The sequence below is a fragment of the Littorina saxatilis genome, linkage group LG1 (genome assembly GCF_037325665.1).
Source record: "Littorina saxatilis isolate snail1 linkage group LG1, US_GU_Lsax_2.0, whole genome shotgun sequence".
Classification (NCBI taxonomy): Eukaryota; Metazoa; Mollusca; class Gastropoda; order Littorinimorpha; family Littorinidae; genus Littorina; species Littorina saxatilis.
In genome coordinates this window covers 23103679-23130841 of record NC_090245.1, presented here as the reverse complement: position 1 = coordinate 23130841, position 27163 = coordinate 23103679, and the positions used below count along the sequence as shown (strand labels likewise).

The 27163-nt window shown below is 43.6% G+C and overlaps 1 protein-coding gene across 1 annotated transcript; it reads right to left on the bottom strand.

Moving 5' to 3' along the window:
• Positions 1-2716: 2716 nt before the first annotated feature.
• Positions 2717-27141, bottom strand: LOC138965078 (centrosomal protein of 76 kDa-like). The gene is made up of 12 exons (XM_070337204.1): positions 26806-27141; positions 22800-23025; positions 21822-22043; positions 21189-21374; positions 20316-20542; positions 19136-19327; positions 18757-18920; positions 18321-18441; positions 15917-16129; positions 15153-15240; positions 14204-14333; positions 2717-5952 (listed from the first exon to the last, which is right to left on the bottom strand). Exons 1-12 carry the CDS (start codon positions 26866-26868, stop codon positions 5814-5816), a joined length of 1971 nt encoding a protein of 656 aa, XP_070193305.1. The 5' UTR covers positions 26869-27141; the 3' UTR covers positions 2717-5813.
• Between the last annotated feature and the right edge of the window lie 22 nt (positions 27142-27163).

Sequence of the window (27163 nt, the reverse complement as noted above, 5' to 3'; positions counted from 1 at the left end):
GGCTAGCAACCATGCAGCACGTGGCAAGGAGACGCAAAGCAATAAAATGTCAACAACAGACGAAGTCAACAACCAGGCAGCTGAAAGTAGGCCAACGAATGCTTCAGATTATGGAGGTACCCCCATCCGAGCAGAGACGAACATTTTTACTCCCGACGGGCCAAACGGATACACTTCTGTCTATGATTGCAGGAATCCAAGAGCGACTAGACAACGTCGGCATGACCATGGACAGACAACATCAAGACATGCAAAGAACGGAAAGAAGTATGAAAGAATGTGCCGAAAGACTAGGCGCAGACAGAAAACAAACATTTGACAAGAGACTTTGCAAAAAGTAACGTGTCTGCAAGACCGCGCGCGACTTTGGGACTTTTCCTGGTGTGATCAGTCTTGTTGACATTCCACGCGATCTGGAAACCATGTCGCGAATTACCCACCTTGTGTTCTATCGATGAGCACTGTACATTTGTATCGATATTTCAAAATCGTTCCCTTTCTCCCCCATCCACCCCTTCGCAATGAACTGTACAAAGTTTAAGCGAATAAAACTTCAGACTCAGACTCTCTCTCTCTCTCTCTCTCTCTCTCTCTCTCTCTCTCTCTCTCTCTCTCTCATGGTTGGCCTTCTTTGCCTCAAAGTCCTTTTTACATTTAGTCAAGTTTTGACTTAATGTTTTAACATAGAGGGGGAATCGAGATGAGGGTCGTGGTGTATGTGTGTCTGTGTGCGTGTGTAGAGCGATTCAGACTAAACTACTGGACCGATCTTTATGAAATTTGACATGAGAGTTCCTGGGTATGATATCCTCACACTTTTTTTCATTTTTTTGATAAATGTCTTTGATGACGTCATATCCGGCTTTTCGTGAAAGTTGAGGCGGCACTGTCACGCCCTCATTTTTCAACCAAATTGGTTGAAATTTTGGTCAAGTAATCTTCGACGAAGCCCGGACTTCGGTATTGCATTTCAGCTTGGTGGCTTAAAAATTAATTAATGACTTTGGTCATTAAAAATCTGAAAATTGTAAAAAAAAAAATTTTTTATAAAACGATCCAAATTTACGTTCATCTTATTCTCCATCATTTGCTGATTCCAAAAACATATAAATATGTTATATTTGGATTAACAACAAGCTCTGAAAATTAAATATATAAAAATTATGATCAAAATTTTTTTTCTAAATCAATTTAAAAACACTTTCATCTTATTCCTTGTCGGTTCCTGATTCCAAAAACATATAGATATGATATGTTTGGATTAAAAACACGCTCAGAAAGTTAAAACGAAAAGAGGTACAGAAAAGCGTGAGCTATCCTTCTCAGCGCAACGAATACCCCGCTCTTCTTGTCAATTGCCTTACGCGACTTGTTTTTACATTTAGTCAAGTTATGACTAAATGTTTTAACATCGAGGGGGGAATCGAGACGAGGGTCGTGGTGTATGTGTGTGTGTCTGTGCGTGTGTGTGTGTGTGTGTGTGTGTGTGTGTGTGTGTGTGTAGAGCGATTCAGACTAAACTACTGGACCGATCTTTATGAAATTTGACATGAGAGTTCCTGGGTATGAAATCCCCGAACGTTTTTTTCATTTTTTTGATAAATGGCTTTGATGACGTCATATCCGGCTTTTCGTGAAAGTTGAGGCGGCACTGTCACGCCCTCATTTTTCAACCAAATTGATTGAAATTTTGGTCAAGCAATCTTCGACAAAGCCCGGACTTCGGTATTGCATTTCAGCTTGGTGGCTTAAAAATTAATTAATGACTTTGGTCATTAAATATCTGAAAATTGTAAAAAAAAATAAAGATTTATAAAACGATCCAAATTTACGTTCATCTTATTCTCCATCATTTTCTGATTCCAAAAACATATAAATATGTTATATTTGGATTAAAAACAAGCTCTGAAAATTAAATATATAAAAATTATTATCAAAATTAAATTGTCGAAATCAATTTAAAAACACTTTCATCTTATTCCTTGTCGGTTCCTGATTCCAAAAACATATAGATATGATATGTTTGGATTAAAAACACGCTCAGAAAGTTAAAACAAAGAGAGGTACAGAAAAGCGTGCTATCCTTCTTAGCGCAACTACTACCCCGCTCTTCTTGTCAATTTCACTGCCTTTGCCATGAGCGGTGGACTGACGATGCTACGAGTATACGGTCTTGCTGAAAAATGGCATTGCGTTCAGTTTCATTCTGTGAGTTCGACAGCTACTTGACTAAATGTTGTATTTTCGCCTTACGCGACTTGTTTCTTTTTTTCTTCACTTCTACTCACACGACCTAACTTACATGCTTTCGGGGTTTGTATTCACGTCTATCCCTAGCAAACGCCCACCCCCCAATTTTGCCCTAAATCTGTGCACAGGGGGGGGTGGGCTTATGCTAGGGATTTTACGGTAACTGCAGAGAAGACACATCTTCCCTCTCCCTACATTGGTATGAGGACAAAATTCCCTTTTCTGTAGGCTGTGCCAAAATTACCCCCACTGAACAAAATGGAGGTTGGCATGATTTAACAACAGCAACATTGAAATGTATGGTATGACAGCCTGAAAAGCATACTATATAATTATATAGCTTGATAAAATGAAGCAAAATACAACATAATTCAAAGTGAGAAAATGTTTCTCAAGAGATCAGTTTAGAATCAATACATTTATAATCATCATTATTTGGTGTCTCTCCAACCTCAATAGCACAAACTGAAGATCAACCAATGCTGTTTTAATCTGTGTGGTTGAACAGACATAATAGTCACTATGTTTCAACAATAAAAACACGGTCCATCTGAAGCACATAACACAAATAAAGGGAGTAGTGCTCTTCAAACATAGATCTATACACACAAAGTAAGATCTTTTGCATATGCATGTGCATGATGACAACAAATTATGAATAAAATAACAGCTAGCCTAATATAGGTAAAGCTTGAAGGTATAGTACGCATTGTAGCCCTGCAATGATAAGCGAGTGAAATAAGTGTGAATGTTGTACAAAATTGTGAAAGTAATCAAAGTAAACCCATTCACATTAATAAAAAGATCAAAGCAAATTTATAGAGTGACAAGTAAAAAAAAAGTAACAAAAGACTTGCAGAAGCCTTCAACCCTCCTGTGTTTATTATTTTATAGCTCATCGTGTCATCTACAGACCTGACACAATACAGATCAATCTACAATCATGTTCTCTTAACCAGCACCAAAATAATTCTCACAGTTGGAACAACATTTCTTTTCTTGTTAAATATCAATGAACAGGGGGAAGTTATTTGTTTGTAGCTATTGTAATGGAAGTGTTCAGAGCTAGAGGAGTGCTTGAATAAGCTTCATTTATTCTTCATCGTATCTTGCAAATACATGTACATTTGTATTTCCATATCAGGCATTGTTTTTTGCTGATGACTAAATCGTCATAATCACTTGAAACTTATGTATAATAATGTTTGTATCTTTTTTTGTCATTACATGTAGTAGTGTTTGCATTTTAATTTGCTTTCTTAAGCACTAATCTTTTAGTACAATTTGATTGTGTGTGCATGTGTTCAAGGACAGATTGTAAGAAAAGGCCAAGCCATAAATCTTAATCCTTGTTAAATAAAGTTCAGTTCAGTTCAACCACACATGTAGTATTAAACTTTAACTGAAATCAGACCTCAACAATGCTATACCATTCTTCTTCTTCTGCGTTCGTGGGCTGAAACTCCCACGTACACTCGTGGTTTTTTTTTGCACGAGTGGAATTTTACGTGTATGACCGTTTTTTACCCCGCCATTTAGGCAGCCATACGCCGTTTTTGGAGGAAGCATGCTGGGTATTTTCGTGTTTCTATAACCCACCGAACTCTGACATGGATTACAGGATCTTTTTCGTGCGCACTTGGTCTTGTGCTTGCGTGTACACACGGGGGTGTTCGGACACCGATGAGAGTCTGCACACAAAGTTGACTCTGAGAAATAAATCTCTCGCGGAACGTGGGGACGAACTCACGCTGACAGCGGCCAACTGGATACAAATCCAGCGCGCTACCGACTGAGCTACATCCCCGCCCTATACCATTCTAAAAAAGATAACTTTTTTTCCCAATATCAAAAGACAGGAAAATGAGCCGACTGGAGACCAATTATATTTTTGTGCTATTTCTCCCCATCAGATAAAAGGGATATAGATTCTTCAGTCAGATATGTAAATAACATCAAATGATAATGAATTTTACTTGGCAACAAACGCCAAAACCAAAACAACAACAAATATCACAAATGAAAAGTAAATGCCCTCCTATATGTGTGTTGGAAAATCTCTGCACATTACAAGTTTCTCTGTTGTTCTGTTTGACTGACCTCAGGTGAAATGGAGGAGAAATTGAGCTCTGCAGATTCTCCACATCTGAAACCTCAAGTCCAGTGATGGTGCTAGCCTTTTTTCAAACAAGTCACTCTGCTATGCCAACCAGTCCAACAGAATTTCAAACACATGCAGTGCTTGCATTAAACTGGTCAAAGGAAATATCAACCAGTATGATTATGTTCGACTGGTTGTGCCTATTTCACTTCTAGCATTTCAACATTTTAATCGGTCAAATACCTGAAATGTCCAGTTAATGCGCTCACTGTAAAGTCGAACCACAGTGCTATATGATCAACCCGCGAACACACTAATCATTTCACACAATGAAGTTCAGCACAACAGCAACTACATTTCACAGTCATTCAAGGCTACAAGAGCTGGAAAAGCTGAGTCACTACTACCGTATTTGACGGATTACAAGACGCACCGTTTTATAGGCCGCACCCCCGACTTTAAACAAAAAAAATTGGGACGAGCCACGTATAGGCCGCGTCACTATATTAGCCGCCGTCAAAAAAAATATAATCAGATCGTGTCAATCAATCAAAACAACCAGGCAAACGAAAGTACGGTATTTTGCGAAATCGGCTCCAAGAATAAACAAGTGAAACAAAGAAGAAAAGTGAAAAAGTTTGAAGAAAAATATCACACACACACAATTTGTAACCAACACACACAGGTAGTCCTGCCCGGAATAAGCTTTTTTGGGATGATTTACGACTTTTGCGCACATTTCGAGCAGACGAAAACACAATATGGCGGCTCTCGCTCCTCCAACTATCGCGAGACACAAAAAAACGAAATCTCGCGCGCGCAAGATCCTGATACATCCGGTGTTTCTCTGTACGCTATCTTGTCATGACGACTTGTTGATAAACGAAGATTCGCGAAAGAAAGAGAAAAGCGCCGAGTCTTGAGTAAAGAGCTAATAAAGTACCGGAAATCGCTAATCGAGCGAAATGAAAATCCACGGCGACTTCCATTAGGTGAATGCTATTCAAGTTTAGGTAATGCAAATTTTTTTTTTTTAAAGTCGCGGCTTGTAGTCCGTCAAATACGGTAGTCAAAACTAGCACATGCACACACACACTAATAACCCTACATGATGTGGGGTGAGCACTGCAAGGCACCTCCGGTGATCTGAATCATTCCTGTTCATCAGTACTAAAATACCTGCCTTCAGTTGACATGAGTGTGAGAAAGGTCTAAGTGTGTTGACACAAGGCGGGCTAGCTTCCATTGGCACTCAGCCACAATCCAATTGGGTTACTCTGTATACACTACACCGGCACTCAACTCTTCCAGGCGGATGATTTCCGATGTGAAGCACAGAGTAATGTGACTGGGATCAACAGAATTCAACTCTTCGGCCACTGCAGCTGTGACTTGCATCTTTCAGAACAAGACCACAAAGAGTATTACTGGTGCGCGATTCACGTATCCTGAATGCTGGGTGCTACAAGACGGATTTGTATTTGCAGGCAAACATGACCCAAGTGGCGCAGGCTGATTCAGGGTACGGGAAGACTCGAACCCTCAATGCCAGCCTCACTTGGTCCCCTCGACAGTTGATGATCTCTTCACACACAGGAGCCCTGAAACACAGGAATCAGAAAATAAACACCATGACATAAAAGGAAAGATAAAACTGGAGAGATGAAATAGGACAAACTATTCAGGCCAACAATGTAAAAGAGGCTACTGCACTCACCCCTAGTCTAGACATTACTTCTTGCATTTAGCACTATTCAGTAAACTCTTTTCTTACAATTGCCTAGCCCGGGGGTTAGAACCATCGTACCCATCAGTTTTACGAAAGATTACTGTCCGTAATACCTCAGATTCCGGAAATAGCGGAGAGTTAATAAAATCGAAAATTTTTAATTAAATTTTCATTTGATTAATATACTTACCCGAATCACATAATAGCATTGACGCAGTCGAGATGCTAAGGTGTCTGAAAAAACGCTATCCCGTCTATAGTATAAGGGAAGCAACCCAAACAAAAAAGTAGCAAGCTTGCTACCCAGGGTTGCCTTCCGTAGCGTGAGTCACGCCACAGATCTCGTATCCTATACGAGACACCCTCATTCGACTTCTAGAATACATAGAAACTAAAAGCGGGGAAGGTGGGAGGGAATTACCTATGTGATTCGGGTAAGTATATTAATCAAATGAAAATTTAATTAAAAATTTTCGATTAAATTACATATTCTTACTCCGAATCACATAATAGCAGATAACTCCAACAAGGTGGTGGGTAAGAAAGAAAAAATTCAAACTCACTCTTATGTTCTGGAGAGGCATTGCCCCGCTGCCACCAAGGCAGGGAGAGTCCGTGAACCATCACGGCAGACAGCAGCGATGTCTCTCAAGTAGAACGAAATGAAGACGTCGTCCGAGCGCCAGTAGGCTGTGCGCAAGACATCGTCTAGTCTTCGGGACCTCAAAACGGCCAAGGAAGATGCCCATGCCCTGGACTCGTGCATTCGGGCTGAATCGAGAGGGAAGGCAGGTTGAGCCCCCCCCCCTTTGTGCCAGGCTCCACACATAGGCTTGTTTTATGAGAGCCGACACCCACCTGGCCAAGGTAGTCCTCGTAATGTCTTTCTCCAGAGACGTGTTCAAGGAAATGAACAGGAGCTTCTGCGAGCTCGACCGAATGGGCTGAATGCGAGCCAAATAGGCCTCCAGGGCCCTAACCAGACAATTGACCATATCTGGGTCATCCTGCGCCAAAATATGGGACGAACATTCGACCTAGACACAATCATTTGTCGTAGTAAGCGTAGACATCCGGTCTGCTCCCCGCCTAATGGCCGATGTCTTCCGTCTTCGGGGGACTACGTGGGTTTAAATTTGGAGTGGTCCTTCTCCTAGAGGAGTTTCCTTGCAGGGATAGTGAGCCTCCTCTGCCCTCGTTTTAATTTTGGAGTGATCTTCTCCTAGGACAGCTGCCTTCCAGGGTTGACGAGCCTGTCCTGCCCGGCTATTTAACCCATAGTTGGGGAAAATATGGGACAGAGGCTTCACCAGAACGCAAGGAGAAGGCTGGCCCGGTGTCTGATTCTTGGCCAGAAAGGCCTCGCGAAAATGCAAGGACAAAGAACCATCCTGCTCCCGGGCAATGTCCTGAGGACTGCCCGAAAGAGCGTGGATCTCGCTACCTCTGCGGGCAGAAGCCAGAAGTAGCAAGAACAGAGCCTTACGTGTAAGGTTCGAGAGGCTAGAGCCTTCCAGAGGCTCAAAGTCCGCCGAGCGCAAGAACTCTAGGACAAGGAAAAGGTCCCACTTGGGCAAAGAAGAGCGCTTGACGTCTTGTAAAGACGCGCCCTTAATAACCCCAGCAACAACTCCGCTAACATTGATGGTATGACCAATCTGTTTAAGAGTCGAGGCGATCGCCGACCTGCGAACCTTCAAAGAGGAGGAAGAAGCCCCTCGAGAAGACAAATCCGCTAAGTGATTGGCGACGTGCATAGTGCGAGGGGCCACCGGGTTCAGCCCATGAGACTGACACCTGGTGACCCAGGCACGCCAATGTGACGAATACACCGAGGAGGTGGAGGCCCTATGTGAGCGCTGCACCAACTCCAAAGTGCGGTCGGAAGCTCCAGACCGCCTCAGAGCGGACTTCACAGTCTCCACACGTGAAGATTGAGAGACTGCGGGTGCTCGTGAGGAACTCCGGTGCGAGGCTGAACAAGTTCGCCTCTTACCAGAGCGAGAGGAATTGGAGGGCTGCGTGCGAGTCTCAGAAGGTCCGGAAACCAGGGCTGAGACGGCCACAGCGGGGTGACCAGAAGCAGAGACGGCCTCTCCAATTCCGCCTTCCTGAGGACTTGGCTGAGAAGCTGGAAGGGCGGAAAAGCGTAAGCCTCCAGCCCTGTCCAGGAGATGTCCAAGGCGTTGGTCTCCCACGCTTCCGGATCGGAGAAGGGAGAGACGAACACCGGAAGGCGCTTGGAGAATCTGGTGGCGAAGAGATCCACCAGAGGCTTCGGAGCCACAGCCCAAAGACGGAGTAGGGCACCATGCGTGATGGTCCATTCCGCCTGCAACACCCTGTCGGAGCGGCTGAGCGCATCCGCCAGTGTGTTGAGACTCCCTGGCAGGTAACGCGCTGAGAGAGAGATCCCACGCTGGGAGCACCAGGTCAGGATCTCGCACGTTCTGCGGGAGAGAGTGGGGGACCGCGAACCTCCCTGTTTGTTCACATAGGCAGCCACTGTCGTATTGTCTGTGAACAGACGCACACGCTTGGCCACCAGGGAAGGGAGGAACGCGACCAGAGCAAGAAACACGGCCTCCAACTCCAGCGAGTTGATATGCCATGTGCTCTGTTCCGCAGACCACAGTCCGGAGGCCGTGAGCCGGTCCGTGTGAGCCCCCCAACCCAGCAGGGACGCATCTGTGAAAAGGTCCATGTTGGGCGGGGGAACAATGGGAACCCCCCTGCATACCCATCCCGAGTCCAGCCACGGGAGGGTTGCAGTCTGGCACCAATCCCCTAGGGGAACCAGAGTGTTCCAATCCACGCAAGGAGAGTCCACAAACGGCTTCAGCGCGTGCTGAAGCGGGCGTTTGTGAACTCTCCCCAGTGGAACCAGAAGGGCCATGGACTCCATCTGCCCCAGGATGGAGGCCAGAGTCCGGAGCGAAGCCCGCAGGAGAAGCGAAGTAGAGCGTATGAGAGCCTGGAGCTTGTCCACCCACTTCTGCGAAGGTTGGACAGTCCAGGCGACCGTGTTGAACGTCATCCCCAGGTAAGTGAATAACTGAGACGGCACGAGCTCTGACTTTGCATGGTTGACCGAGAAACCCAGCAAGCTGGCCTCCCGGAGAACCAAGAGAGTGTGCTGCGTACAGAGAGCCTCGCTCTGGCCCATGATGAGCCAGTCGTCGAGGTATGCTCGCAGCCGCACTCCCTGTGACCTCACCAGTGCGCAGAGCTGCCTCACCACCATGGTAAAAATCCATGGGGCGAGGGACAGCCCAAATGGGAGTGCGTGGAACTGGTAGACTTGATCGGCCCACCGGAAACGGAGCCATTTCCGGTCGGCGGGATGCACCAGAATGTGGAAGTATGCATCCGTCAAGTCTATCGAGGTCACCCAATCTCCTGGGCGGAGAGCGTCCCGGACCGAGGCAGGCGTCTCCATCTTGAACCGAATCGTTCTCAGAAAGGTGTTGAGAAACGATAGGTCCAGGACAGGACGCCAAGCTCCCGAAGCCTTGGGGACCGCAAAAAGCCGTCCGTAAAACCCCGGGGAGCTGTGGTCCGAGACCGCTTCCACCGCGCCCTTCTCTACCAGTGAGGCAACCTCCGACTGGAGGACGGCCTTTGCCTCCTGCGAGAAGGGGGGCTTGAAGGCTGGAGGACACCTGGTAAGAGGGGCCTTGTCCCCCAGCCAGAGCAAGCGAAATCCCGACTTCACGACACCCACTATCCATCGGCTGCGTATGGTGGCCAGCCAATGTGGAAGTGCCCGGGCAAGGCCCCCCGCCATCACCAAAGTGGAGGGCGGGGGGGGGGGGGGGGGGGGGGGGGGAGTGAAGTCGGGAACGCTTCATTGGGGGTGGGGCTTTCCACTGGAAGAGCCCCTACCCCTACCCGAAGCAGATCTCTTGCCCGACCCGCGGGAAGAGGCACCAGATCTTTTCCGGGAAGCAGGGTGCGCCTGAGCGGAGGACTTAGCCTGTTGAGGCTGAGCCTGCTTAGGAGCGGCCTGCTTTTGCTGCTTCAGGGCCTGAAGCGCAAAAGAAGAGAACTGCTGTTCCCTGTTGGTGTCAATCTCCTGCTTCCTGGCATCAGAGGCCAGATTGCCGAAGAGAGCACCGTCCACCAAGGGCGACGATCTGAGAGTGTTTCTCGTCGACTCCTCAGAAAACTGGGAGTGGGCGAGAAACAAGTCCCTTCTGCACGAGACAGCATGTACGTACTGCAGAGAGGACAATCTCATTTGCTCCTCGTTCACCCTTGCCAGCGTGGAGAGGAGTGTGGACACGTCCTCCGAATCTTGCTCCTTACTAGAAACATGAACCATGGGGTTCTTAGAAGAGGTGGAAGCCGAGGACTTAGGTTTACCAGGGCCCTTGCCCTTACCCTCGGCCTTCACCGCCCGTTTTTTCTCACTATCCGCCATGCTGGCAACGAGAGAAAACAAACTACTGAAAAGTAACCAAGTCTCTAGGACGCAAAACTTCAGCAGAATTAAACTAGCACTAACGTACAAGCCACCAAAAGTAGCTAACAAATGCTACTGGTAAAACGTTCAAAGTCCGTAGCACGGACCCAAACCAACCAGCAAAAACACCACGTGCTAGCAAAAAGTGGCGACCAAAATGGCGGCCACAACAGCAAACTACTGAGCAAAATTCATAAGTCTGAAGGACGAAAATTTTCAGCAGAATGAACAATGCAAACAACAACAATGCAAGGAACAATCTCACCAGCTAGAAACAGCTAGGAGCAGACGGGGAGCCGAGGCCGGTGGGTGTCAAGCAGACAGCAAAAACGGCCTAGGAGCGAAATCAAAGCACGACCTGTCTCTCTGGCTGAAAGGAGTCGAATGAGGGTGTCTCGTATAGGATACGAGATCTGTGGCGTGACTCACGCTACGGGAGGCAACCCTGGGTAGCAAGCTTGCTACTTTTTTGTTTGGGTTGCTTCCCTTATACTATAGACGGGATCGCGTTTTTTCAGACACCTTAGCATCTCGACTGCGTCAATGCTATTATGTGATTCGGAGTAAGAATATGTAATTTAATCCAGGCTATCACGTGACATTCGGGTATAAGTGCATGCATATCTACTTTTTCTTTGGAAGAAATCTTCGCTGAAAATTCCATCCTAGGAGAAGAGGGGAAGATATGGAGGGAATCCATGTAAGGTATGGTAAGTAAGCTTATCAAAACTAGATTTTTTTAAAAATCTGTTTAACACTTTCGCGACGGGACGCTGATAAATCAGTAACCGCGCTGACACGCCCATGGACGGGACGCGCATTTTTCAGTATCAGTCATACAAGGTACAAGACTCGTGATTGCTTCCCGGTTTTTGAAGATTGCAATAAATTGAGTTGTTTCCCTTGATACACGTGGTTTTCTCTTCCAGCTTGATCAAATTAGTGCAGATTTGCGTGGTGTTTTCGAACAAAAAAAATGAATCGAAGGCGAGCCTTGTCACGGGAGGAGATTCTCAGGATGTTGGATCTTGAGGATCCTGTAGATCATGATACATCGTGTCGTTTTAGCCTCAAGAAAGCGATAATAGCAGTGATATGTAGAGGTTACATGCCGAGTCTCAGTGATTATTAAAAATAATGGTCGAAGTTAGCGGATCATGAAAAATGCGAGCTTCAGCGAGCTTTTTCATGACCGCGAACTGAGACCATTATTTTTAATAATCACTGAGACGAGGTGTGTAACCTCTTTATTCCCCCTTTCTTCAGTTATTCAAAGAAAACAGGAGTTTTTGTGCGAAAGTTTGATCGAATCCGAATCACTCAACCAGTCAACCTGCGCAGGCGATCGATTAATGCGCGGTTGTATAGTTCCGTGCAAATCATTCCATTCTGTTAACACTTCTTGTCAGTTTCCCTGTTTTAGACTAAAATCAAGTACACAGATATGCTGTTATTCTGCTGTGGCGGAAAAGGCAGATATTGTGTGTTCTGTTTATGTTTTAGTATCGTTTAGGATAGTGTTCTTTCGTCAAATGGGACTAGCAGACGAACTTTTGCACCCGTGTTCCAACGTTAATTACTGTATGAAGTTCAGTTTTCTGGGGAAAATAGTGTATGAAACCGCTTTATGTTGTTTAAATTGATGAGATGTGTGCATTTGGTTGCGTGGGAACTGTTTATAGAATGAAATATTGTTGAAAACTGACTGTCGGATTGCAGTCAGTGTTGTCGAAGAAACTGCGTTAAAAGAAGGGGAACTACTCTTGTCGGCAAGAGTATGAGTTACTTGCCTTGGGAATTTGCTTGTGATGAACGGTGTCAGTGTGCACGGCAGATCTAGATTCAGAAAACAACCTAACTCATGGATTTTATATGGAGATTCATGTGTTCAGGCCTGTAGTTGTTAATTTAAATGCGGTATGTTTGTATTGTTTGCTCCAGAGATGTATATTTCGTACGTATAGAGCGTTCGGAACTTTTCAGTCGCAAAAGTAGTACCAAAACAGAACAGCTTCTCAACCCATTGCACTATCGAGGATTCAGGCTGTTGCTGGCTCGTTATTTGTTTGGTTGCTGGGTCATTATCGAAAAATAACTAGCTCTACAAGTTTACAGAGGTAAAGAAGCAGAGGGGGGAATAATGAGGAAGAAACAGTCCCGTTGTTGCTAGTACGAGTCGGCAAACTACACGTGGTAGGGGGTGATACTGCTAGACGAACATGTATCTCGGAATCGTGCAGGAGCTATGGGGGCGTGGCAGCACTCAGGGGCGGACCTAGGGGGGGGTTCCTGGGTGCCCGGAACCCCCCCCCCACCCCCCATCCGTTTTTTTTTTTTTACCTTGTTATCTTCCACGAGAGGCCTCCGATTGACCTAAAAAAATAAAATTCCTTCAGCATCTGGGGGGCAAAGCCCCCCAGACACCCCACCAGGGCTTTGCCCATGGATCCCACCGGGGCCTGAGCGGCCCCTGGACCCCCTGCTCCAATTTGGAACCCCCCCCTTATCCACAACTAGGTCCGCCCCTGGCACTGATAACAATGGATGGCTGGAGCCTTCTAATCCTTTTGGAAATGTTCATAGGTGTACAGTTGGTACTTTGTTGTGAAAATGTGACTTATATTCAATATGGATTACCTAGACATCATTTGGTGAGTGTTACAGTTTTGTTTCATTTGAGTCAGGATGCTGTGAGTGAATGCGTGATTTGCTTGTTTTTTTCTTTGTACTGTCTCCTTATTTCTGTGTACAATGTTAACAATATTTCAGCTAATTCATAGGTTTTACACCTTGTTTGGTTATAACATTATTTATAATACTTTCTGTTAAAAAATAACTTTTAAAAAAAGCAGTGGAAAATAAAACACACACAAAAAAACGTTAAAAACCACAAATTATCCCCCTTTCACCCCCCTTTGCTAAAACAAATCGCGTGACAAACTTATAAATAGCACGACTGAACTGGGCATCCATTTTTGAATTAGTACACAAAATTTGGTGGTGATTGGACTTAATTCAAGCTTGCTAGATAGATTTCTTTACAGTTACTGATTTTTGGGAAGTTTCTTGGTGGCAAGCTTGGGCAGGCAGGACGTTAACGCCGTGGCAGTGCTAGTCACAATAGTGTTAATTGCACATACTGTACCATACCTTACAATTGCTTGAATGCCAAGAACAGGCGGAGGAATAACTGAAAGTTGAGGTTCCGCAGTGATCTGCAGCTGATGGGTCACCAAGAAGTGAAGCCAAAGAGGCTGCATTCGAAAAGTCTTATCGTATGTCAGCTGGGAATAGGTTGCCTAAAGCTTTCGAGTTTCAGAGCCCGAGGGCTTAAACTGACATTTTGAATGTAGACCTTAGCACAATGCAGTTGTAACTTAAAGATAACTGCCCTTAACACTTAAACTCCATGCTGTGAGTTGCAGGAGGAGCTCAAAGCCTTAATTATAAAAACTGCACCACTGTCAGTTAAAAACAGAAAAGAAAAAAGGCCACCATGGCAAAGTTTATAAAAACAGCCACTTTCGGGGGAGAGAGAGAGAGAGAGAGAGAGAGAGAGAGAGAGAGAGAGAGAGAGAGAGAGAGAGAGAGAGAGAGAGAGAGAGAGAGAGAGCTGCAAGGCAAATCACAAAACAATGGCACATGGAAGACAACTTACTTGAGACATGTGAGGAAGGCTTTGCGGGCGTTACGATGTGTGAACTGGATAGGGTATCCTTTGAACGTCTGACCCTCTGGCACTGCCTGCCGCACTGCATCTTGAAACTCTTCGTTGCCAGCAGTCACTCCTGACAATATCATGACAGTAATTCTTGAAGAAAAAGTGTTTGCAGATGACTTAAACTAGCTGTTTTTTAGGTTTCATGACACGTGGTCTACAGATATGATACACATATTTTCAGAACACTTCAACTTAGTAGTATTAGTAGTAGTAGTGTAGTAGTGGTTAGGAACTGGATTAGTATCCATAAGCCTCACGACTTTTTTTCGCGTCCCATCTCATTATCAAATTTGTTGCAGGTCAATCATATTAACATGCTCAGTTGTATTTACTCAATATCAATTATCGTACAAATAAAGTGACTCAGTCATAAGTTTTTGTATGTCCAGCAGATTTTTGAAAGTGTTAATAGTTTGTGCATTTTTAACAACATCAGACAGTGTGTTCCATGATGGTGCAACTCTGTTAGAAAAGGAATGTTTCCGGATATTAGTTTTAGTCTTTTACTAAATTCAATCAAGATTTTGTCCGTATTTTTCCTCTTGCCGCAGTTGATTAGGCTAAGCACTGGTGACAACCACAACTGAAACATCCACTCCTGATAGCACTTACTTACTTAAAGCCTGTTATTAACTCGGCAAAGTCGACAACGCGAAGTATACTTTGCGAAGCTGACTGCACAAAGCTTTAGCACTGAATTTTCGGTAAAAAGACTTTGCCTTTAGGATATAGCACCTAGCAGCGAAGTCTAGTATGTTTGCAACGAATGTGTACATATAAAGATAAACAGAACTTAGAAGAATTAAGGAATTCCTCTTTCTGCATAACATTTCTGTTCATGCTTACAATATTTGAATAAAACAAAAGATATGAAGACTGTGGTCACCTGTGACTCGCTCTGTTTCATAGGCAGCAAGGGCTGGTGTCAGAATGTAGCTCAGCTGGTCATCCCACGGTGTTGTGAGTCCTTGATCCTGTCAAAGTATGGAACATAACCCATGGCTAACATTGGTAGTGTACTGCAGGACCTCAAACTTTACACGCTACATAATCACAGTAACCATATTTCGGGGACTACTAGGCACTTTGTTATTACGCACAACCCCCATTTTTTTTACACAAATATGAGAAAAATACTGTACATTGATTCTGCCTTGTCGTATATTCTTAGGCACAATCAAAACGAAGTACAGGGAGAAACAAGGCAATGGTGAATTTGCCATCACAGACCATCAACAGAAAAACAGGGGTAACCAAACAGGTTTGTTGAGGAAAATGTGCGGCAAGATCAGAGCCACTGGGTAATCTCTTTGCTCTTGCTCTAAATTCCCAACCTTGAGCAATAAACGATGCTGTATTCTTTTATCAGTCCCATGAGCCTCTACAGTGGAACCCCCCTTTAAAGACCCTCCAATTTAAGACTTCCCCCTTTTAAGACCTTGATTTTTTAGATGTTCTGTTCATAACCTCTGTAAATGTACCTCCATTTTAAGACTCCCTCCTTTTTAAGACTCCCTCCTTTTTAAGACTCCCTCCTTTTTAAGACTCCCTCCTTTTCAAGACCCGATTTTCTAACTTTTTGAAAGGTCTTAAAAGGGAGGTTCCACTGTACTACATCTTTGACCCCAGCCCTTTATCACGTCCACCCACTTGGCGGTGCTGGGCAACCAGACGTCGCAGGTGTATCTCCAGGTCGTTGCTGGCCAGGGTGGTGTCCAGCATGGAGGCACAGAGAGGCGGAGGTGACGGCCACAGGGGACTAGCCCCGGGCCCACACACAGACATCAGCACTTCGTTAGCCATGCTCTTCCACAGTGACCCGTTTTGAAGGTCAAAGCGACACTCCTCCACTCTGTCATTGGTCTATCAAAGGAAAAAAAGAAATGTTTTTTTTACAAGTGTCTGACTACTGTGCATGATTCACACAAGCGCGCGCAAACTCACACACACATGCATGCACATACACATAAACAAACACACACTTTGCCTTTGAGAAAGGAAAAAGAGTCTAAGAGAGGGAGAGAGAGAGTCGTATTACCCAGGTGTGTTGGTGTTTAGGCTTTTGGCCTTTCTTTTTTTCGTAAACAAGACGTGAGAGAGAGCAAGAGTGAGAGAGAGATGCACTGATGGCTACAGTCCCCAAAACGTAATCGTAATGGTGGGGTGGGAGTGGCTCCCCTCTCATGACCAGCTACCTGCAATGTATGGACAAATTTGCAACGGCCCAAGGGTGTCTGTTCATAAGAAGGGCTACTGTACCTGTTCATCATGAAAATAATAACACTGGCATACCTGTGTGAGCAGTTCCCTCCAAGGACACTTCAAATAAATGTGACATTTTTTAAGGTAAAAATTAAAATGACTTGTAAAAAGGAATCTTGAATTTCAATTTTGTATTTTTTAATTTAGACATGAAATCTCCTTTGCAATAACTGAACAAGTCGCGTAAGGCGAAATTACTACATTTAGTCAAGCTGTGGAACTCGTAGAATGAAACTGAAGGTAGTCCGCCGCTAGTGCAAAAGGCAGTGAAAGTCACGAGCCTGTTTGGCGCGGTAGCGGTTGCGCTGTGCTTCATAGCACGCTTTACTGTACCTCTCTTCGTTTTAACTTTCTGAGCGTGTTTTTAATCCAAACATATCATATCTATATGTTTTTGGAATCAGGAACCGACAAGGAATAAGATGAAAGTGTTTTTAAATTGATTTCGAAAATTTAATTTTGATCATAATTTTTATATTTTTAATTTTCAGAGCTTGTTTTTAATCTAAATATAACATATTTATATGTTTTTGGAATCAGGAAATGATGAAGAATAAGATAAACGTAAATTTGGATCGTTTTATAAATTTATTTTTTTTTTTTACAATTTTCAGATTTTTAACCCTTTTGCTGCTAATCAAAACTTGCGTAATACATGTGCATTCCTGACTGCCAGGGAATATTGGAGTTCGGGGTGTAATAATTCACAAAAACTTCTAGCTCCAAACTGGCAGTAGGTAGGTAAGTAAAACTTATGTTATTTTTAAGGGAAATTGAACCAAGAATCTGTTTTTATTGTCTAATCATGGAAATAATAATTAGTTTGGCTTATAATGATGTTTAAATATGAACTTTTGAAAAATCAGTCCGGCGCATCTTCCGGTGCCTGTGGATCAAACACAGGTGGCAGTTTTGCTTGCTCCAAGAAAGGATTATAATCACTATCATCTACCTGTTTCCAACGAATCGTCCGAAAGAAGATCTCCCCCTTCCCCTGTCAGTATCCATATACATTTGCACCGCCTGTAGCGTCAGTCCGGCTTTGTTTTTCCCTACTAGGGCCCGGTCGACTGTCACCGTTAGCCATTTTGACGAGTTGAGATTTCTCTCCCCTACCCTGTCGCCAAGGCCAAAAATAGCCTTCAGACGCAAAACCGCGTCACCATTTATGTTTATTCATGAGAATGAGGTATCCTACCAAGCCATTGGCTGCTATTTGTGTGTCAGCAGTGACGTAGCATTTCTGGAAAATCCCGGAACGGAGAAGACGGGTTTACCCGTCCTAAGGCGCTGCGGCTGCACAAGCGCATGACGGGTATACCCGTCCTAAGGCAGTCAAGTGGTTAATGACCAAAGTCATTAATTAATTTTTAAGCCACCAAGCTGAAATGCAATACCGAAGTCCGGCCTTCGTCGAAGATTGCTTGGCCAAAATTTCAATCAATTTGATTGAAAAATGAGGGTGTGACAGTGCCGCCTCAACTTTTACAAAAAGCCGGATATGACGTCATCAAAGACATTTATCGAAAAAAATTAAAAAAACGTCTGGGGATATCATTCCCAGGAACTCTCATGTCAAATTTCATAAAGATCGGTCCAGTAGTTTAGTCTGAATCGCTCTACACACACACGCACAGACAGACAGACAGACAGACACACACACATACACCACGACCCTCGTCTCGATTCCCCCTCTACGTTAAAACATTTAGTCAAAACTTGACTAAATGTAAAAAGGAGACCATCATTTAGTCACAGTAAAAATAGAACGTTCTGGGAAATATAAGAGTACCTGGTTGTTTGCATAAAAGGCGCGGTGGTTGAAAACACACCCAACTGTCTTATACGGATGTTTTGCCCTCTCTTTCTTTGCCATAGGTGGGGCCATGGGGTCAATGGGCTCATGAATAAACCTGGAATAAATACATAAAAACATTTACAAAAATATAAACACCAAATCTCTAGCCCACGTTATGTATATTTGCTAATCTGGGCTGGTCATAAAGCCTTAAAACTTTAGGCTCATGAAGTTCAGGTCTGACAAATTTCAAGACTATAAAATAAAATCAATTTTCATCCAAGTCACACAAAAATGCTAACAGACCACCGATTTGATACAAAGCTATCACATTGTACATGCACAATTCTATGATCTCAAAAACCAACCACCAATCTTTCACCAACAACAAAGAAAAAAAGGTTATGAGGAAAAAAATCCAGCTAGAGACCTGTGTCCATTTAGACTCTCCCAGAAGGTGACCAGTCCATCAGTGCTGATGGTCATCACCCAAGCATGGACTGCACCCTTGGCCTTGGTGCCGAAACACACATAAGCGTCTAGGCCAAACCCCAGCAGTAAGCTACACAGCAGTGTGGCATGGTCTTCACAGTCCTGGAAAACAAGCAAGAGTTATAAGTGAGCAAGATCATACATGGAGCAAGGGAGCAATCCGTCCGTTAACTTTGCGGCGCTGACAAATAGAGCAAGTCGGCAATTAGCACCGGGGATTCGCTGAGGTATGAAAACCCAGAACAAGAAAACAATCTTAATCATCACAGCCTCCTCTACCAAGTTGCACTCAAGAAACCGGAAAAGTTCAATCGTACCCCCTTGTTCCTGGACAGAAAGGCGTGGAGTGTAGACCACTGTTCCAGCTTGTCTCCCCCTCCCAGGGTCTGCTGCTTCTCATAGCGGACGAGAGACACAAAGCGCATGGCCTGACGAGGGGTGTCCAGGAGACGCCCAGCACGCAGGGGAGTGATGAAGGAACACACTGGCCTGTAGTTACTGTTCTCATCCTGTAACCGAGGGTAGCATGAGAAAAAGGTTTTGGAGTGGAAAGTAACCATGCTAGCTACCTGCATTCGGCTAATTCTACACTTGTAACTGTGAGTATTTTTCTTGCATTTGCATGTGTACTTGCCTGTGTGAAAAATAATTCTTCACTGGCATTTGTATGGTGCCTTGGTGTGTTTAAGCCCAACAAAGATTTCCCTCTATATATTTGAATTACAGCACCTCATTTTCATTGCTATCAGCAACAGGTGCAGTGGCCAGGTAGATAAGACGCCCACCTCCCATGCGGAAGGTTGCAGGTTCGAATCCCGGCCGTGCCTGGTGGGTTAAGGGTGGAGATTTTTCCAATCCCCCAAGTCAACTTACGTTGAAAAATAAACAACTTTGTTCCAATTTTTGAATCTTATCATGAAACATAAACAAACATGAAATTTACCTTGTAAATGTGATAAGAAATTTCTAAAACTTTGTTACATCAAAGATAAGGTATCCCTTTAACCACACTAAAAATAACATTTAAAAAGTCTACACCTGAGCAAAAGGAGAGAAGTAGGACGTTAAACGCTTAAGATAATGTATGATACTCAAATATATTAGACTTTATTAGCACAAGATACACCACTGAACAACTGAGTAAGGTTGAAAAAAAAAAAAAAATTCTAACTTAAATACCTGATTTATATCACTTTTTTTTTATGAATGATACTTATCGGTTTTTTCTTTGGACAGATCACTTGGGCAAATGACCTATTCTAATTTTACTTTCTGTTCTCAGGATTTAAAAACACCCAAACACATTGCTATCATTCTCATCCACAGAGCTCCCATTTTAGGGGGTCTGCAATAGGTAAACCTGCAACTTCAACCAGTTCACTTGTGCGCTAACTGCAAACCCTTCCAAACATGCATAATTACCACCACACTGTGTTCATTTGCCTAACATAAACAACAACAAACGTTCATGCTCTAAGTTACAAATGGACAGCTCACCAGCGCAAAGATCTTGATAAGCCTGTCTTGATGGGCAGGCTTGATGTCCAGGTACTCTCTCCACCAGTGCTTGGCATACTCCAGGAACCGTCGGTCCTGCTCTGCCTGCTTGCCGCGTTCCAGGTCGATTTGGGTTCGAACCACGTTCTCTTCCACATGCTTGGTTGCTCTGGGAAACAGCTCCAACTCTGCCTCCAGAATACCCACAGGCACCTTGCTCTCTGGGCCTGACAACAATCAGAATTTGTGTAAGCATATCTTGTGGCTTCATGTTCTCGTGGTATGACATCAGTGTTATTATCATGCCTCTGGAATTCCTTAGCATACTTGGCCCTACACGCCTTTGAATACGTCCCATCTAAATTCGGTCGAGGGGGTAAAATAAACCCCGTCTTTTTTTCTAAAGCTGAACCCTAATTTTGAAGATGGAAATTGCTTGTTTGTTCAAATTTTTTTAATGTTTCTTTTCTAACTGCCAGGAGACTGGTTTCATGTAATTCACACTTACTCTTGTCTGGTGCATAGAGTGCCAAACTTTTATATTCCTTTCTGGCTTGATCTGTTAACACTGACTTTGATTTAGAAATACAATCCAGATTTAGAGACAGTCAGCTACTGTCTGACTTTCTTCCCTTATTCCAGACTTCCCCCACGCACCTCACTGCTCAGACCAGGCCTTTTCTACATCCCTAAATCAGTTGTCACCGAGTAAGTGCAATAACATCAACAATCAAAAGCTCAAGGACTGTAACTAGTCAATCTTCTTGCAATCATGCAAGCACAGCAAGACATTTTTCAAACCGATTCCTCCCAAAGTAACCTCCCACAGTGTGCTTTACAGTCAAGATATATATAGCAAATCATTTCCCTTACCTGTGCCTTTCAGTTCAATGGAGACGTTCAAGTGTCCATTCTTAGATGCTAACAAAGGACGCCACTCAAAGAAATGGGAAGACACAAGAGTGATCTCCCCCAGGGCTGTTGTTCTGTTTAAGACGATGTGTACTGGGTCACAGATTGACAACATGGAACCTACGTCTGCCATCTTCCCAGCTTCTCCTGAGGAATTAGAAAAAGAAAAATGTTTTGTCATCCTACACACAGACACGCAACTCTGTTTATAAAAATGAATGAAGAGACAATAATAGATACAGTACTCGTCACGACTTTGCAGTCCTCTAATAATACATAAAATTATTCCCTTTTGATTAAACCTGTACGAAAATCACATCTCACAACTAAGCTCCACTATGCCGAATTCTCATTCGCAGATGGAGAAACTTCGAAGACATTTTGCAGACAAAAGAAAATTTAAAAACAACTTGTACAACCCCAAACATAAGCTCCAAGTGAAAATATTACAAAGAACATTGTTTCGACTCTGTCTTGTGAATCATGTCCTTCATATTAGTGCATTTCATGGTTTTTTTCTTCTCAAATCGCCTAAATAATATATTTTCAAGACATCACAAAATTGGCCCGAACTTTTTAAATTGCTTTAATTACCTGCTCCCTCCTTGTGCAGCTCTAGCAAGAAACCCTCTTCAAAGGATGGTTCACAAGCACAAGGCACAGGCCTGGACTTGAACCTCTGACCCCTGAAATGAACGTGCAGGATAAAGGAGGCTGAGGGAGCTTGACCTGAATCCTCATCCGACAGCTGGTCTGTGAACGCTTTGCCACCACGAATCTGCAGGTACAGGTATCTCCGTGAAGGGTCAATGTTGGCTGAAAGGAAAAGAAAAAAATACAGTTCAGCCCTGAAAGTCCAACAAATGGTGTACTCGCCTTTGATTAGTGATTCTGAAGATTTACTAGCCAGAGAGCAAACTTTACTAGCCAAACCAACAATATGTTTCAGCAACTTTACTCGCATTTGGCGAGTAGATGAACATTTCTGCTCACAAGTTACATGTTTCTACTCGCCATGGCGAGTAAAATACTTGCCACTTTCAGGTGTGTAGTTGAGAAAATCGGGTCTTAAAAAGGAAGGAGTCTTAAAATGGGAGTAATTTGACAGAGGTTATGAACAGAAAAACTGAAAAAACAAGGTCTTAAAAAGGAGGGAGTCTTAAAAGGGAGGTTCCACTGTATACATTAAACATACAGTATTTCCGTGCACACATGTATCTTTGAGAAATCACAAGTGTGAAAGAAATGTTCATTATCTGACCAATACTTAATCATAAATTTCAAGGTGTAAAGTTATAATTTTTGGGTCAAAAATACCCCTTCAGCTGCAATGTTTGGCCCAGTATTGTGCACTACCACACTCGCAAATCTTCCTTCAACAAGAATTCCCACATCAAAATAATCAATAGAAAATGCTTCTTTACTGTGAACTGGCTATGTTGTAAGCACAAATGACTTACTCAGTTACTGGCACCAAAAATACCCAAAAAAACAGCAACAGCAACGACAACAAAAATTAAAATATGTGGAATTTAGCAATTATTTTTGGTTGAGACTATCAATCACTGTCACCTTTTTTGACGGCACCATGTGTCACCTGATCATCTACATCCAGGATGCGAGTGGCTGGCTTGGCTGCTTGAGCCCCACCACTGAAGTGTAGCTGGTTCATGATCTCATCAACCACTCCTCTGTTCCGCAGTTTTTCTATCATATCTGATTCCGAGAGCTCCATCCTCTCCGCTTCATTGGTCATTATCTCATCCATGACAGACCTGATGTGAGCGTCAACATTCATCTGGACAAGCAAGGGACACATTTTCAGTTTACAAGAGCATCTTGGATTCTTAATTAAACTTTAAAGATGGAATTGCACCTGAGAGCACTATTGAAGCAACAATTCGTCTTTTTGTCGCAGATGAGGATAAAAACAGTGAGAGCATTCACACAACTATCAATCAATCAATCAATCAATCAATATGAAGCTTATATAGCGCGTATTCCGTGGGTACAGTTCTAAGCACTTGTCGAAGAATTGTCAACACAGGACTAACAAAGAAACTAACATCTACAGACGGACACGAACCCTATCACACACTAGCAAACCCTGATAAACATACAACAAACAACTGTTTAACAACAATGTACACATCAATAGCTAGGTCCAAACAAAATAATATCAAACACAAAGAAAACACCTCTCACAGAGCACAGCACAAGAATGTCTTTTGGGGCACAACACATCACTGTCGAACATGAAAGTCGCAGCCAGCTATGAGAAGAACTGAGTCTTCAACCTACTCTTGAACGCGTCAAGAGAGGGGCTCTGGCGAAGCTCAAGCAGCAGGGAGTTCCAGACGGAGGGGCCCGCGGAGGGAAATGCACGCTGACCAGCAGATGCGAGTTTCGAGCGAGGGATGTGAAGGCGGAGTGGGTCAGCAGCAGAACGAAGGGGACGGTCGGAGGGCTGGGTGTACAGGTCCAGGGAGGATTGAAGGTACTCGGGAGCAGAGTCGTTGAGACACTTGTAGACCAGAGTGGACAGTTTGTAGGAGATTCGGGTGTTGACAGGGAGCCAGTGCAAGGAGCGAAGTAGGGGGGTGATGTGGTCTCGCTTCGTCTTCCTCAACGTCAGCCTGGCAGCAGCGTTCTGGACTCGTTGTAGGCCATGAATGGATGAGGCGGGGAGGCCAGCCAGAAGGGAGTTGCAGTAGTCCAGACGACTGAAGATGAGGGAGACAACCAGCTTGACACAGGCGTCGTGGGTGAGGTAGCGACGGATGGAGGCGATGCGTCGCAGGTGGAAAAAGCAGGTCTTGATGATGAAGGAGATGTGTGTCTGCATGGAGAGAGTGGAGTCGAGAAAGACGCCAAGGCTCTTGACAGCAGGGGAGAATGGAACAGTCGCGTCATCCAGCTGGAGGTCGGTCACAGTGAGGGAAGCAATCTTCTGTCGTGTTCCAACGAGAAGGGCCTCTATCTTCTCACTGTTCAGCTTCAACTTGTTCTCAGTCATCCCACAGATGTCTTCACATACCTTTTGTGTTGCCAGCGAAACGAAGCTTTATGCAGTTTGACAGTTCACATCTCCTTCCAAATTGAATGAACATTTCTCGAAACAGATTTAATGAAGATTTCTATAATTTGCGACCAACTAAGGAGGTTGATTTACAGGAATTATTAAATGAACAAACACATCCCTTTTTGGAAAATGAAGATAGAGATATAATTGAGGGTATTCTTACCTATTCTGAAATGCGTTCAGCATTATTAACATGAAAAATGGAACAAGTCCACCTGCAGATGAGCATACAACAGAACTGTATACGTTTTTTTCCCAGGATGAATTTTTTTTGTTAGGTTGTGCAAATGCTGGCTTTCCTTATGGAGAAATGTCCATTACACAGAAACAAGGTGTTATTAAACGTGCATTCCAAAACAAGATAAGCTAAAAACAATTGATTAAGAATTTGCGGCTAATACCCCTGCTGAATATATCCCATCCAATTTGGTCAGCCTGTATTGTGAATAGATTAAAAATAATGTTACCCAAGATTATTAGTGAACACCAAACAGGATTTATGTAAGAAAGATTTATTGGAGATAACAATATAACAAACGGCTGTTGTACGATGTTTTGATGTTTAGCAATTTAGAGAAAACATACCAGGTACCTGTCACTTGAAATAATAATAAGAAGCATTAAAATTAACTAACTGGTAGAGTTAGGGAGCATAGTCCCGAATAGACCCTATTGATCCGTATTCCAAGTTCTCGTAACCTTTGAAGTATAGCAAGGCAAGTGGGATAGGCTCGTGAGAGTTACAAATATTATGTGCACTGAGCTCTCAAAAATTCTATGCATTGAGCTCTTGCAATATTCAAAGCATCAAAAAGAGCATTATATAGCACATGGATATTTCGCGAGACCTTGTCATATATTCCAAAAAGGTCTATTATCCCTGTCGAAGTACGTGGCATCACATACAGAAAGAACAATGAACATTGGAGATTCACTCAATGGTACTGTGAACCTCACACGGGCTAAATTGGACTATTGCCCCATAAAGGCATACAGGCATGAGCACAACTGTCCCCCGTTTAATGCGAGAATTGGCGAGTGAAGCGAGTGGGGAGAGGAAGTACCGTTTCTTTGGTACATCTTGCCGCGAGGAACGCTAGGAGTAGGATTTGGCAAGAGAAGGCTACCATGCCTTGCTACGCGTGAAAAAATGGCGGCCTCGCAGCTGCCAATCCTATTGGCTATCCATGGCTGCATGTTTACCAACCAGTGCAGACGACCTTTTAGGTATCAACCAATGGTGTTTAATTCTTGCGTAGCAAAACATCAAACCGTTTTATATATACACTCTGGTTTCCTAGCTCCATCAGCTGATAACCGCAAGCATGTCTCGCCATTAAGAAACACTTGTCTGGTAATGGTATATAGAGAATACCACATGGCTTGCTGTGTCGTACCAGATTTACACGAGTTGTTTTTTTAAATATTGAACTGCGAGCGAACGCGAGCTGTTCACTATTTGAAAAAGCAACGAGTGTAAATCTGGTACGAAACAGCAAGCCATGTAGTATTCTGTTTATCCTACATTCTGTACTTACGTGTATTTTACTGAAAATGTCCTGCAGTCGAGGCAGCTAAATTGAAGATGCTTGTTTTGGAACCTCGATCTCTTCTAAAGCCTTGTGCAATCTATTACGTCAAAGTAAAAAAACGTCACTCTGAAAGTGTGGCGTGACGTGTTAGTTCTAAAAATTCATCGAGGGTAATTAACGAGCGCAATTTTTTTTCTATAATGACGTTTTTCTCGGTGACTTTGGCATCATAAGCAGTGAAAAAACTGGTCCCTGCCAGACTTGCTTGACATCAATCAATCAATCAATCAATATGAGGCTTATATCGCGCGTATTCCGAGGGTACAGTTCTAAGCGCAGGGATTTTATTTTTATTTTATTTTTAATTTTTATGCAATTTATATCGCGCACATATTCAAGGCGCAGGGATTTATTTACATGACCTCATTTACATGATATACACACGTGTGATTTGAACGATTATTATCTCACGAGTGTCTCTCTCACGTATGTAGGATAAAGACCTTTTCAGCATGTGATCAAGCAGCTCTCCCGAGAAATCCGCGAGACATGCTCTTTGCCGTGCTTTGAAAGTCGCGAGAATGATGATCTTTGGCTTTGCAGCTCTCGCGAGATAGCCGACCAACATGCTTTGCTATGCTTTGAAATTTGCAAAAGCTTGGAATACCGATAGGGGCTATTCATTTGGCACTGTAAATTAGGTTCAGGACATTTGATTTGCAGAGCATGTTTGTGATACTGATACTGATAGCTGTGCACAATGACGCAAAATAGAATTTCTATCTTCTAGAACTTATTCTAACACTATTCTGCGCATGAATAAGACCATACCTAGTCTAACTAAGTAACTAGCATGGATGTTGAGATGCTCATCCAGTTGTTAGTCAACAGCAAGAGATATACTCTGCAACATCATAAACATGTCTGGTCACGCCTTCATCTTGTTTTGAAGCAGTTCACTTACCTGAGCAAGCTGAGAGTGTATAATTTGCTTCAGCTCTGTGACTTTTTCCGGTGGTAATGCCATTTTGATGCTCAGCTGATGTCATCGAAGTAAAACGAACAAAAAACTTAAAACAATTGTAACTTTCTGTTTCACATTCACCGATGTTTTCCAAACGCTCCCGGGGTCATGCTCGCGCATAACGGAAGTGGTGGTGAGGGAAGCGGCGCAGCTTTTTATTTTTCAACACTTACAATGATATGGTTAACTCACTACAAAAAAGATGTTGTATAACTTGGTATGCGAATGGATTGCTTGGAAACATTTTCACGGATCTTGCAATTTATTTCCTGGTACCAAAATATTCTGAAAAGATGTA

Coding starts and splice junctions, on each gene's coding strand:
- LOC138965078 (XM_070337204.1), bottom strand. CDS start 26,868: ATGGCATTACCACCGGAAAAAGTCACAGAGCTGAAGCAAATTATACAC. Junction 23,026..26,805: donor TACACTCTCAGCTTGCTCAG/GTAAGTGAACTG, acceptor TTGCTTGTCCAG/ATGAATGTTGACGCTCACAT. Junction 22,044..22,799: donor ACATGGTGCCGTCAAAAAAG/GTGACAGTGATT, acceptor TTTTCCTTTCAG/CCAACATTGACCCTTCACGG.